The 11836-nt window shown below is 55.7% G+C and overlaps 3 protein-coding genes across 4 annotated transcripts; all 3 read left to right on the forward strand.

Annotated features, from left to right (window-relative positions):
* The first annotated feature begins 27 nt into the window (after nucleotides 1–27).
* Nucleotides 28–6636, forward strand: CCDC142 (coiled-coil domain containing 142). 2 transcript variants are annotated; one of them, XM_021005345.2, is made up of 11 exons: nucleotides 28–376; nucleotides 544–666; nucleotides 789–1718; nucleotides 2003–2089; nucleotides 2177–2338; nucleotides 2437–2573; nucleotides 3000–3113; nucleotides 5319–5433; nucleotides 5644–5821; nucleotides 5941–6140; nucleotides 6377–6636. In XM_021005345.2, exons 1-11 carry the CDS (start codon nucleotides 28–30, stop codon nucleotides 6634–6636), a joined length of 2655 nt encoding a protein of 884 aa, XP_020861004.1. The 2 variants fall into 2 exon arrangements, with proteins under 2 accessions (XP_020861004.1, XP_020861005.1); XM_021005346.2 differs by lacking the exons at nucleotides 5644–5821; nucleotides 5941–6140; nucleotides 6377–6636 and having other exon boundaries at nucleotides 3876–5382.
* An 860-nt stretch (nucleotides 6637–7496) lies between these two features.
* On the forward strand, nucleotides 7497–8290 carry MRPL53 (mitochondrial ribosomal protein L53). The gene is made up of 3 exons (XM_078148526.1): nucleotides 7497–7822; nucleotides 7909–8021; nucleotides 8105–8290. Exons 1-3 carry the CDS (start codon nucleotides 7599–7601, stop codon nucleotides 8218–8220), a joined length of 453 nt encoding a protein of 150 aa, XP_078004652.1. The 5' UTR covers nucleotides 7497–7598; the 3' UTR covers nucleotides 8221–8290.
* A 102-nt stretch (nucleotides 8291–8392) lies between these two features.
* MOGS (mannosyl-oligosaccharide glucosidase) lies at nucleotides 8393–11727 on the forward strand. Its single transcript, XM_021005347.2, has 4 exons — nucleotides 8393–8902; nucleotides 9016–9245; nucleotides 9543–9739; nucleotides 9980–11727. The coding sequence occupies exons 1-4, from the start codon at nucleotides 8485–8487 to the stop codon at nucleotides 11721–11723; spliced, it is 2589 nt and encodes an 862-aa protein (XP_020861006.1). The 5' UTR covers nucleotides 8393–8484; the 3' UTR covers nucleotides 11724–11727.
* The last annotated feature ends 109 nt before the right edge of the window (nucleotides 11728–11836 follow it).

An 11836-nucleotide genomic window follows, 5' to 3' on the forward strand; every position in this document is an offset into this window, starting at 1 on the left:
GGCGCAAGCGCAGGCTCAGCTAGAGTCATGGGCGTCAAAGGGCGTCAAAGGGCGTCGGCTGTGGCCCACCTGGGCGGCCATTTTTGTTGGGGGCTGGGAGGTCCCTCGACGAGGCACGTGACGAGGACAGCCTTCGTGATAAGACTGAAGGCACAGTCACGGCCCACCTGGCGGCCATCTTTATTGGGGGCAGAAGGGATCCTGTGGAGTGCCCGGGTGGCCATCTTTGTTCTTGGCAGAGAGCGTTCCCGGGGGAACGGAGAACATGCAGCAGAAGTCGGCGCTGACCCTGATCACGTGATGCATGGCCGTTGGGAATTTCCCTATCACGTGTCCCTCTTTAACAAACTTCCGGGAGCGTTGGAGCTCTTTTGCTGTAAGTGAGGGCCTGGGGTCGGTGCCCGGTCCTAGTGGGGTTGGGGTGGTCACTTGGGGTCTCCTCCCTAGAACATGACAGGGTGGGCTCTGGGGCCGGTGTGCTGTGGGTGCGGTGAGGTCTTTGACAGGTGCTGCACCTGTCCCGGGCTGGGTGTCGATCTCTAGGCCAGCGGCCACCCTGTCCTCGCTCCAGCCGCCCTGGCCCTGACCCCGCTGCCGCTATGTCCCGGACGTCCAGGTCTGGGGGCTTCCTGCCCCCGCTGTGGCCGCCGCCTCCTGGGGAGCCAGGTGAGAATGGGCGTGCTCGGGGGAGGCGTCTACGCTCGGCCTTCGGGGGCGGGAGCCGGGGCGGGGCGGAACGCGGTTGTTCAGACCGAAGGGTCAGGCCTGGGGTTCTGTGGCCGTTTCAGGTGGCGTTTGGCAAGACGGCAAGTTGGAGCCTGGACCCTTGTGGCCTCCCAGAGGTCAGCTGTGGTGGACCCGGGCAATTAAGGGGCAGGATGGGGCCATCAAGGAAGGAGAAGAGATGGACTTGGTGGCGTGGTCCGGGAGAGGAGCGAGCCAGGCTTCCTTCTCTGGGCCCCGCCTGCCTTCGGCCCTGGGGCGGCTCCGAGCAGCCCTGCTTCGGCTGCAGAGGGAGCGCGAGGAGCTCCTCCTGGCCCGGGACTGCGCTCGTTCTCTTCAGGCCACGCTATGCTTCTTGAAAGCCCCCCGGCCCTTTGTTGCCCTGTCCCAGCTGTGCCGGGAGCTGCTTCCACACACCCCTCATGGGACCACCCTGTGCCTTGGGGTTCACACTGATCCCCAGTTTCGGCCTCTGGCACTTCCGCTTGGCTTAGTGATACAAAGACTGGACATGGCCATTGAAGAGCAACTGAAGGTCTTGGGCCAGGCTTCCCCCAGTCCTGCCTTGGTGTCCCAGATCAGTGAGCTCCTTCAGGTTCTCCCTGCCTACCACCAGGTGCTGGCAGTGGCTGTGGGGGCTGTCCCAAGAGCAGCCCAGCCCTTTCCGCCTAGTCGAGTGCTCAGACTATTGGCCAGGGAACGGGGTAGACAAGGAGCGGAGAAGCTCTGGAGGGGTCTCCGGGAATCCAAGCTTCAGACACAGCTACATAAGCTTTGCCGGGAAGAACGAGAACTGCTTCCTTGGTTGTTGGGCCTGCTGGGAGACCCTGGGGCTCCAGGGAGTGGTTCTCGGAGCTTGGGAGGGTCCCGGCAGCTGTGGGGCCAGTATTGGAGTCTCTTCTGGGCAGCATGTGCCCAGAACCTTGGTCAGATACTGGGTCCCTGGGAAGACGTTCAGAAGGCTGTGCAGCAGCTGAGAGGGGCACTGGATCAGGGTAAGTAACTAGGGAGAAGTAATGTTTAAAAGTATTGGAGAGAGGAAGGCCTGTTTCTTAGTTGACTGGTTAGCCTGTCTTCAAGAGTGACTGAGGGGGGTGGGTGACAGCTATAACCTTTCCTTTCTCCTTCCTGAGAGGGTCTTGAAGGCCACAGTCCCCTTTTCTCTGATGTCACTACCTGAGGGAGAAAGGTAGTGCTGGATGGGGGAGGATCTATTTTCCATTTGTATGATTTATATGAGACCTGGGTGCACATGGCCACCTCCACCCTCTTCCCACAGCATCCCTGCCACAGGAATGTGAGAAGGAGCTGACTTCTCTGTGCCACTATCTGCTCCGACAGGCCCTGACCCGGATATGGGACCAAGGTGAGCTGAGGGAGGTGGTAGTATCGAGCCCTAAGGCAATGAGATCATCCATATTCCAACACTGCCCCTTTGCTTCCTCTGTCCTAGGTTTCTGCCGAGCCCTGGGATCTGCTCGTGGAAACCATGGGATTATGCCTGTGTGTTGGGATGGCACTCTCTGCATGCGTACTGCTGACCTCTTCCAACAACTCTTTCCTCCACTCACCTCTGCCCTTCAAGAACAAGGGTCAGCTTTTTGCCAGTCTCTAGGTGAGGGCAGGGCATCTGGAGTTGATGGGATGCCAGGCCTCTCTAAGTGCCAATCTTAGGGCTACCCTTCTCTGATATTTTGCCTTTTTCATCCTCAGGGTCAGGGCCATCACCCCTAGCCCTTGGGCTTTGCACGCTTCAGGCTGCCACCCTCTGGTTTCTTAGCAAATATCAGCAGCATCTGGCCTTGTGGGCCCCCAGACCTCTTCTGCTGCTGACCCAAAGGGAACTGCCTGTGAGTATCTCCTGTTCAGGGCAAGGAGGGGAGAAGGGACTGCTGTGGTCTCTTTGTGAGACCTGAGGAAGCAAAGAATGTGTATGTATGTTACCAAAGGGAATGTCTTTGTGAAGCCTTGGTGGGGAGTGGTGGTGCAAGCGACTTTGAGGATCTGAGCATGTGAGAGTGTCACCATTTGTAAGTAGTGTTGATCTAGGGAAGGGGGAATCTTAGAATTGAGAGTGATTTTGAAAGAGTATGACAAAGGAGATTTTCCTGCGTTTGTGTGAGACCTAAGATTGTTAAAAGGGGGAATCTGTGAGTATCTCCCAAAGAAAGTTACTCAAAGTATGAGGATGGGTAGATTGTGATAGGGACTGTGAACTGTCAGGCAGGTGAACTGGAGATCTAGTCTGGACTCTAATCTTTGTGCTTCCTCCAAAGCTTCTGCTCTGTGAGGCAGAGGCCCTGGCAGCCTTGGTTTCTGAAGGGGCATCTGTCCTGGAACTGGACTGGCAGCTGGGCAAAGAGATTCAGAGACTGACAGCTCAGATCCAGGTGAGAACTAAAGAGTGATTGGGAGAAAGGGGGATGTCATTGTGAAAACAGTTGCATCTTTGAAGACTGGAATGGGACTGCCTGAATGGTTAGGATTCTTCTTGATCTACCTTATGTTGGTAAATTCCTCCTCCATGGTTCTTTATATCCCAGTGGTGCTGAGTATAGAGCAGATGGCTGAATGGGAAAATAATGTCCTGTCAAGGACAAAATGAGGGAGCCAGAGGGTAGCTGGTTTTTGTTTTGTTTTGTTTTTTTGAAAAGATGATCCTCATTAAGGGACTGTATCTAAGACAATACTAGGGTTGTAGAAGCTTAGAGCTAGAAAGAATTTTATAGGTGGGAAAACTGAGGTGCCTGGAGAAAGGACTTATCCAAGGTCCTTTAGCCAGTGAGTGGTAGTGCTGTGACTGGAACCCAGATCTCCTGCCCATCCGTCCAGTATTTTTTAGGTCACACTCCATTGCCAGACAGGGATTTGGAGATGGCTAGACTGGAGCTTGTAAGAGAAGGCAGGACTGGGATTTCTTTCCATAGAGGATGGAAGCAAGGGGAGGAGTTAGACGAGACTAGACAGCTGAGAGCAAAGCCTTCCATTTTATCTGCATGTGGAGAGCACAAAGAACAGAGGCAGCCCAGGAGAGGAGAGGGAGGCTGGGAACGGGAGGGCCCTGGGCAGGGCCACCAAGAGGCTGCAGGAGAGGAGCACGGTTTGGGGACGGGACAGTATTTGAGAACAGCATCTATGTTTCTGGCCCACAGCTTAAAACAGAAGAAAATAAACTCTTGCTACAGACAGTCTACTACTTAATGACAGCTGGCAAAAAGAAGAGTTGCTTGGAGTCTCTCTGGTCGTTTACATTAGTGTCTTGTCCACATAGAGACAAGTTCATATGTATACACTCAAGTTCTTTACTTCTCCCCGACTTCTTCATGAGGTCACTGTTTCTCAGGAATCCCATCCATTTATGTTCCTCACTCTGCCATCCATTTTCCAACCAACGGGCACCCACTTTGTTGCCAGTTCTCCTACTATAAGAAAGTATTGGGCACGTATACAAAGTCAGTATTTGGGATCTTTCTGTCATTGGCTGCATCAAGATATGTGCTCCGTGATGGAGAATCCGTGGATCCAAGGGGAGGGACGGCTTCACTGATTACTTCTCATAGAATTCTGATTGTCTCTAGAATGTCTGGACTGATTCAAAGCTCTCCTGGCTGTCTTAGTGTGCCCTAAGCCTGATAATCTCCCTAGTCCTTTTACCACAGAGCGTTCCTGCCTTTTATCCTCTCTATCACTTCGATAGCCAGGAGGCTAATTTACTTTTTTAAAATTTTTAATTACTAAAGCATTAAAAATAAGGTCATAAAAAAAAATTAAGGTCATGGATAGTTTGCGCTTATTCATGTCTTGGCTGTGTGACCCTGGATGTGTAACTCTGGCAAAGAACAAATTGCCTAGTCTACATTTGGCACCAAGTTCCTTAACCATACACGATGAAATCACAGGTCCTGTTCACCCTACTCCCCACTCCACCTAAAAAAGGGAGAAAGAACCCTGTGGTCCTGGAGAAGGGAGCTGGGAAGGGTGCTGTAGAGCACATCTGGGGGATGTTAGCAAGGTGGAGGGTGACCAGGATTGTGAAGCCACTAAAGATACTGACGTCCTATGATCAGTTGAAGGATGGGAGTGATTAGTGAAGGGAAAGGTCGATTTATTAAATGCCTGCTTGTGCCAGGCATTGTACTATGTGCTTTACAGTTACTCCTTTAATCCTCACAACAACCCTGCAAGGGGGGGGGGGGTGCTATTATACAGTATAGGAAACTGAGGCAAACAGGCTAACGTGGTAGCCCAGGGTCACAGAGCTAGTACGTGTTAGAGGCCCGATTTGCACTTCACAGGTCACGTCAGAGAAGGGTTAGCTTTTTCTGCTTGGCACTAGAAGGGAGAACTAGGCACAAGGAGTGGTGCTCCAGGGTGCCCTGGAGGGGATGGGGTCTCCTCCCTGGAGGTCTTCAACTGGAGGCCACTGGTTTGGAAAGGGGAAACTGTGTCAGATCTTTTAGGCCCCTTCCAGCCTAGTCATTACAACCTTTAGGCTTCACCTCTTTCCACCCTCTAGGGCAAAGAAAGGGAAGCACAGCTGTCTGAGATTGAGCTGGGGCAGAGCCCACACAAACCCTTTTCCCTCACCCTCCCAGATCCTGCCTGAGGAGTCTCTGTGTGTCTTCTCCCGAGAATGTGGACGACAAGCAGCCAAGGGCTTCCAGCTCCATATGCCCCAGGGTCGTCACTGGAGGCTCAGGCTCCGATCTGGTAACTCCTCCCCCTGGGGCCTAGAATTCCCTCAACCAGTCTTCCAATAAGCCTTGTAACTCCCCCGTCATTCTTTTCTGTCCCTGGCCTAACCTTTGTCCCTGTGGCCTTTTCTCCCTATCCCACTTCAGTCTCCATGGTTCTCTTCCCCACCCAAAATCATACAAAGGGACTGCTGAGCTTCAGTTTCTGCCCTCCCCCCTTCCCCAGAACTCCCCAGCATCCCCAGTGACTATGCAGAGTTGGTCGTGGGAGCTGTTCTGGGGCCTGTGCTGCAGGGGGTCCAGGGATTGCCCCCCCAGGCCCAAGGGCCCCCCCTCACACAGGCCTTGACTGCACTTCTTGACGCCTGGCTCAACCACATTCTCACTCAGAAGATCCGGTTCAGGTAGGCCTGGGATGGGAGAGGGTAGGGAATAGCTGTGGAAAGTCCAGGGGTGGAAGAAAGGAGATGGGCTAGGAAGAGAAAGAGTTGGGTCTAGGTACTGACCTTGCTCTGGCCCTCAGCCTGCAGGGAGCACTGCAGCTGAAGCAGGATTTTGCAGTGGTTCGGGGTCTGCTAGAAGAGGAGCAGTGGGGTTTGGCCCCTGAACTTCGTCAGGCTTTGCTCACACTCAGCGTCTTCCAGCGGGCAGATGGGGCCCTGTTGTGTCTGCTGCAGCAGCCAGTGCCTGGGAGCCGTACCTACAGAGGGCCCCCATGCTGTTGTGAGTGTTTCTTACTACTACCTTCAGGCCACAGTATTTATTCCACATAAGCATACACAGTGACCCACTTGCTACCCCAGGACAAATAACCCATTCTCAGCCTCTGTCTTACTTGTACCTATGGCCTCTGGATCCATCAAGCTGTTTCCTAGCTCCCTGTTGCGTACACGAAAACTTGCCGGTCACCCCATACTCATTTACTAACCTGTTCTTCACCCTACCCCTAACCTCACTAGGTTCCTGTAACAAGATCCAGACTCCTGAACTACCCAGTAGCAGCCTAAACAGCCTAGAGAACCTAGAACCACCTCCCCTGCATCCTGGGGTCACTCTTGTTCAAACGGCTCAGCTTCTCAGCACTCTTCGGGGTGGAGGACCCAGCCCCGAGGCCTACCTGGCAGGCAGCCAGCAGGCCTGGCTGGCCCTTCGGCAGCACCGATCCTCGAGATGGCATCTACCTGGCTTTCTTTGCATGCGAACTAGTCCTGAACCCTGAAAACAGAATATGGAAAATGGGAAAATAGAGAGGCCAGAACAATAAATCCGAAGGAGCCTAGAAATCTTTGACACTGGAATCTGAACCAAGTCCAGAGGAGCTTAGAACCTGGAACTAGGGGAAGCATGGAGCCAAGTCTGGACTCAAAGTAGAGAAGCATCTAGAGGAGCCCACTGCCCAGAATCAACAGGAGCCCAGGGTCTATATCGAGAGCCTAGAACCCAAAGGTGCCCAAGGTTTGAGAACCAGCTACCAAAAACACTGGGCCCTTGAGCTACAAATCCAAAGAAATTTGAGCTCATGTGGACCTAAACATTGAGAACCTCATGCCCTAGACAAGTAACTGCAGCAACAGAAGGGGAGGAACCAGAAAATTCTGCATATGTAAGTGCCAAGAGCTGCCCTCATTTTTCAGCGCTTTGCCCCAACACCTCAGGGCTGATGTGTTCTTTCTGAACTTGAACCAGCCCTCTTCTCTTTGCCACAAACAAGGTACTATTTTCACATGTCAGGAGACATCAGAAAGTGGTACAGTTGTGCAAGGAACAGTGATACGGGTTTGGGCAGGGGAAAGGTAGGTTTGATTCAGGTTCTGGGCCAGGTTTAATGCCCAGCTGAAGTTTGGACTTTGTCCCACAGATCTGGAAAAATCTGAGCAGAGGCTTAAAGATGAATCTGGCAGCATCTCCCGGATGGTGAACAGTGCAGACAAGAAGAGTGATTGCCACTGTAAAGGTGATGAGAATTTGTACAGAAGTTGGTGGCCAAGCGGTGGAAAGGAGGAAGGTACTAGTTTCAAGCCTGACCTGGGGGTAGGTAAATGGTGCCAGGGATAAACTAGGAAGAGGTAGAGGAGCACGAGAAAACAACGAACTTGGTTTCAGACACAGATGTAAGACCACTAGAGATGGTAGAAGGCTGGCACGGCCGATGCCAGGAGAGCGGGCCAGAAGCACTTCCTCATGTGGCTGCAGTGGGGGGCGGGAGGAAGGCGCATTCAAGGCCGATTTGCCAGCCCCGCCCTCTTGCGGGCTCTGGGTGCGGACTGCATTTCCCAGCATGCTTCGGCCACTGCAGTTCTCGCGGGCGCCATGGCGGGGGCTGCGGGGAGGAAGCTGGGGCTGCAGGCGGTTAAGCGAGTGTTGGTTCGTTTCTGTCCTTTTGAAAGCAACGTGGAGGCGACGAGGTAACAGGATGCTCTCGATCCCTGCCCTGCCCGCTTCCCCCGGGTCCCCTCTCACGCCCTCTGCTTTTTCTTCCTCCCGATCGCAGGAAGTTCCTCCAGGCTGTGAGCAGCGAGAAGGTGCGCGCCTCCAACCTGAATTGCACGGTGCAAGTGGACGTGCGGCACGACGGCTCCGAGCCCTGCGTTGACGTACTTTTCGGTGCGTTCGAGCCCCGGCACCCGCTGCCCGGCACCCTCTCCCCGTTTAATCCCCCCACTTCACCGCCGTTTTTCTCTCTCCAGGAGACGGAGACCGGCTGATCCTTCGCGGCGCCCACCTCACGGTGCAAGAGATGTTCGCAGCCTTCGATTCCCGAGTCCAGGCCAAGAGCCGTACCTCTCCCGGGGAGAAGGGTTAAGGGCCTTGGCCTCCGGGAGGATGGGGGCAGGGGCTAGGGATGGAGTAAATAAAAGCAAGTCGTTACGGTCTCTGCCTGTTATCTGTGTCTTTCCGGGCTCCGAAAGAGGGAGGGCAAGGACACTACTGACTCGAGAAACGCAGCACGTTAGCCGGTGGGCGGGGTGCACACCACGTCCGCTTGCGTAGGCCCACAGACTTCCGGTCTAGGTGGCTGCCGGTGTGTGGCGGTCTTCTGACCCATCTGGTGGCCTCGGCGCCCAGGATGGCACGGGGCGAGCGGAAGCGCCGGGCAGGACCTCTCGCAGACGCCCCCGGGCCGCGAGCTCCGGACAAGGCGGGCCGTGGCGGTGCGGGCAGGAGGCGGGAGGGCCGGGTTGGGGTAGGGCCGGCCGCTGGGCCCCGGCGGCCTGGGGGTCGTGGCGCCGGGGACCAGGGACCGGGGTCTGCGGCGCTGGTCGCCCTGGGCCTGGCGCTGGCGCTGGGCCTGGGCCTGGGCTTGTCGTGGCGCGGGATCCTGGCGTGGCAGCGGGCGAGGCGCGCCGTGACCCTGCACCCGGCGCCGCTCGCGCTGCCGCCCAACAGCTCCAGCGCCGCGGCCTCCCCGGATCTCTTCTGGGGCACCTACCGACCCCATGTCTACTTTGGCATGAAGACCCGCAGCCCGAGAGCGCCGGTCACCGGTAACCGTGGGAGAGACCTGGCGGGCAGGAGGACAACGTGGTGGTGGGGGGGCGGAGGAGGAGGAGGACTGGCCGCTGACCCCGCCCGACCCTCCCGGTCCCCCCTCCCCCAGGCCTGATGTGGTTGCAGCAGGGGGCTACCCCGGGAACGCTGGGCCAGCTCCGGCACACGTGCGAGCAGGGCGATGGCGTGGGCCCCTACGGCTGGGAGCTGCACGACGGGGTCAGCTTCGGGAGGCAGCGGCTGCAGGACGGGCCCCTCTTGCTCACCACCGAGTTTGTGAAGAGGCCCGGGGGTAGCCACGGCGGAGAATGGAGCTGGAGGATCACGGCTGAGCCTCAGGTCAGGCCCTTCAGAACCCAGCCAGAGACTCAGGGCTTCACAGGTTTAGAGCAGGAAAGGGCTGGCAGGTGGGATTTCAGATTCTAGCACTAGGTAACCTATATGTCCTGGTTTCTCTTGCATCCCTTTTCCCTGACTCCCCCCACCACTGCCACCAACACAACATCACGCTTTGGCTGTTTAACATAAGGTTTTCAGGCTTGGGGTCCTTGTAGATATCACAACCAGGGGGATGGGTGCTGTGATACATTTTAACCAGTGTTTGATGACATCTGTTCCCGATTTTCACCCTTTCAGTCCCTAGAGGGCTCTGTGTCTCCTCTGCTCTCTTTGTTCTTCTATGTGGCCACTGATGGGCAGGGGACAGTGAGGCCAGATCCTGGGACAGGGGGGCAACTGAAAGGCATTGATGGCCACACTGAGGATCTTGGTGACTTCCGGCTCGTCCTTCTTCCTCCTACCAATGCCAAAGGGACAGCCTTGAAATATGGCAGGTAATGACAACAAAGGGTCTCCTTCTCCCTCAAGCCCTGTGGCAGCTCTTTGACTTTGACTCCAGTTTCTCCTAAGACAGTCTTTCTGGCCCCTTTAAAGACCTTGGCCCATTTCTCTATTGTGTCCTTTCCTGTCAACCCATGTACCTACTAACCTTCCCCTCATACTTTTTCCTTGTCCCATTATCCTATTTAGTTTCTCTTCTTGCCAACTGACTTGTATGCTCTTGTCTTTCATAGCTACAATGTCCTCTGGATGCCCAGCCCAGGGCTGCAGTTGTTGACTGAAGCTGTGAAGAGCCGTCTAAATCGATGGTTCCAGCACCGGCCCCCTGGGGGTTCCCCAGAACGATACCTGGGCCTCCCTGTGTCGTCTCAGTGGGAAGGGGAAAACTCTCAATCAGGCCACACAGTGCGAGGACAGGTTGTGGTCCAGCAGCTAACATTAAAGATTCCCTTCCGAGTTGAGCTGGTTTTTGAATCAGGAAGTATGGGCTCGGGGGAATCTCGCCCTGGAGGTCGTCTGGCTGGGTCGATGTTGTCCCAGGCCTTGGATACCCATGCCGCAGCCTTCACTCACCGATTTGAGGAGACCTTCAGGCTGGGAGCACGAGGCCTGAGTTCAGGAGAGCAGGCGCTGGGCCGAGCAGCCCTAAGTGGGCTGTTGGGGGGCATTGGGTATTTCTATGGACAGGGCCTGGTGTTACCAGATCCTGGGGATGAAGGGCCTGAGGAGCCAGCCACAGCCCCATCCCTTTTCCCTCCAGCCCCACTGTTCACAGCTGTCCCCTCAAGATCCTTCTTCCCTCGTGGCTTTCTGTGGGATGAAGGTTTCCACCAGCTTGTGGTGCATCAGTGGGAGCCACGTTTGACTCGGGAGGCCCTGGGCCACTGGCTTGGGCTACTTAATGCTGATGGCTGGATTGGGCGAGAGCAGGTGCTGGGAGATGAGGCCAGGGCCCGTGTGCCCCCGCCTTTCCTGGTGCAGAGGGCAGCCCATGCCAACCCCCCATCCCTTTTGCTGCCTGTGATGCGCATGCTGGATGGTGGAGACACTGCTGACTTGGACTTCTTACGTACAGCTTTCCCCCGCCTCCAGGCCTGGTTTTCTTGGCTCCGACAAAGCCAGGCAGGCCCGCTCCCTCTGTCCTACCGCTGGCGAGGACGGGACCAGGCTGCTGCTGGTCTGCTGAACCCTAAGACGTTGCCCTCAGGTCTGGATGACTATCCTCGAGCTTCACACCCGTCACCAGATGAGCGGCATTTGGACCTGCGCTGCTGGGTGGCTTTTGGTGCCAGTGTGTTGACCCAGCTGGCACAAAAGCTTGGTGAGACCCGGGCAGAGACTGAGTTGGCTGATCTTGCAGCCAAATTGAGGGATGAGAATGGTCTGGACTCCTTGCATTGGGCCCCTGAGTTGGGTGCCTTTGCTGATTTTGGGAATCATACTGGAGCTGTCCGCCTTGCAAGGGGTCCACAGGGGCTGGTGCGAGTGGTAGGGCGTCCTCCTCCCCACCTGCAGTATGTTAATGCATTGGGGTATGTCAGTCTCTTTCCACTGCTCCTCAGACTGCTGAGCCCTGACTCTCCGCACCTGGGACCCCTGCTGGACCTGCTGGCAGACAGCAGACAATTATGGAGTCCTTTTGGTTTGCGATCATTGTCTGCCTCCAGCCCTCTCTATGGACAGCGAAATTCAGAGCATGACCCACCATACTGGCGAGGGGCTGTGTGGTTCAATGTCAACTATTTAGCACTGGGTGCGCTCGATCACTATGGGCACCTAGACGGCCCCCACCAAGCCCATGCTTCTCAACTCCACACCCAACTTCGAACCAACCTTGTGGGAAATGTGTGGCGCCAGTACCGGGATACAGGTTTTTTATGGGAACAGTACAGTGATCAAGATGGTCATGGCATGGGCTCCCGGCCATTTCATGGCTGGACCAGTCTTGTGCTCCTTGCTATGGCCGAGGACTACTGATCCCCCATCCTCCAAACACCCCTTCCCATGTTGACTCAGGACCAACTCACTGGCCAGCCTTCCCAAAATCACAGCCACCCATCCTGGCCTTGCTAGGAACTGACTAATCCACC

Source organism: Phascolarctos cinereus, unplaced genomic scaffold (assembly GCF_003287225.1).
Source record: "Phascolarctos cinereus isolate Bilbo 61053 unplaced genomic scaffold, phaCin_HiC Scaffold_9;HRSCAF=440, whole genome shotgun sequence".
Taxonomy (NCBI): Eukaryota; Metazoa; Chordata; class Mammalia; order Diprotodontia; family Phascolarctidae; genus Phascolarctos; species Phascolarctos cinereus.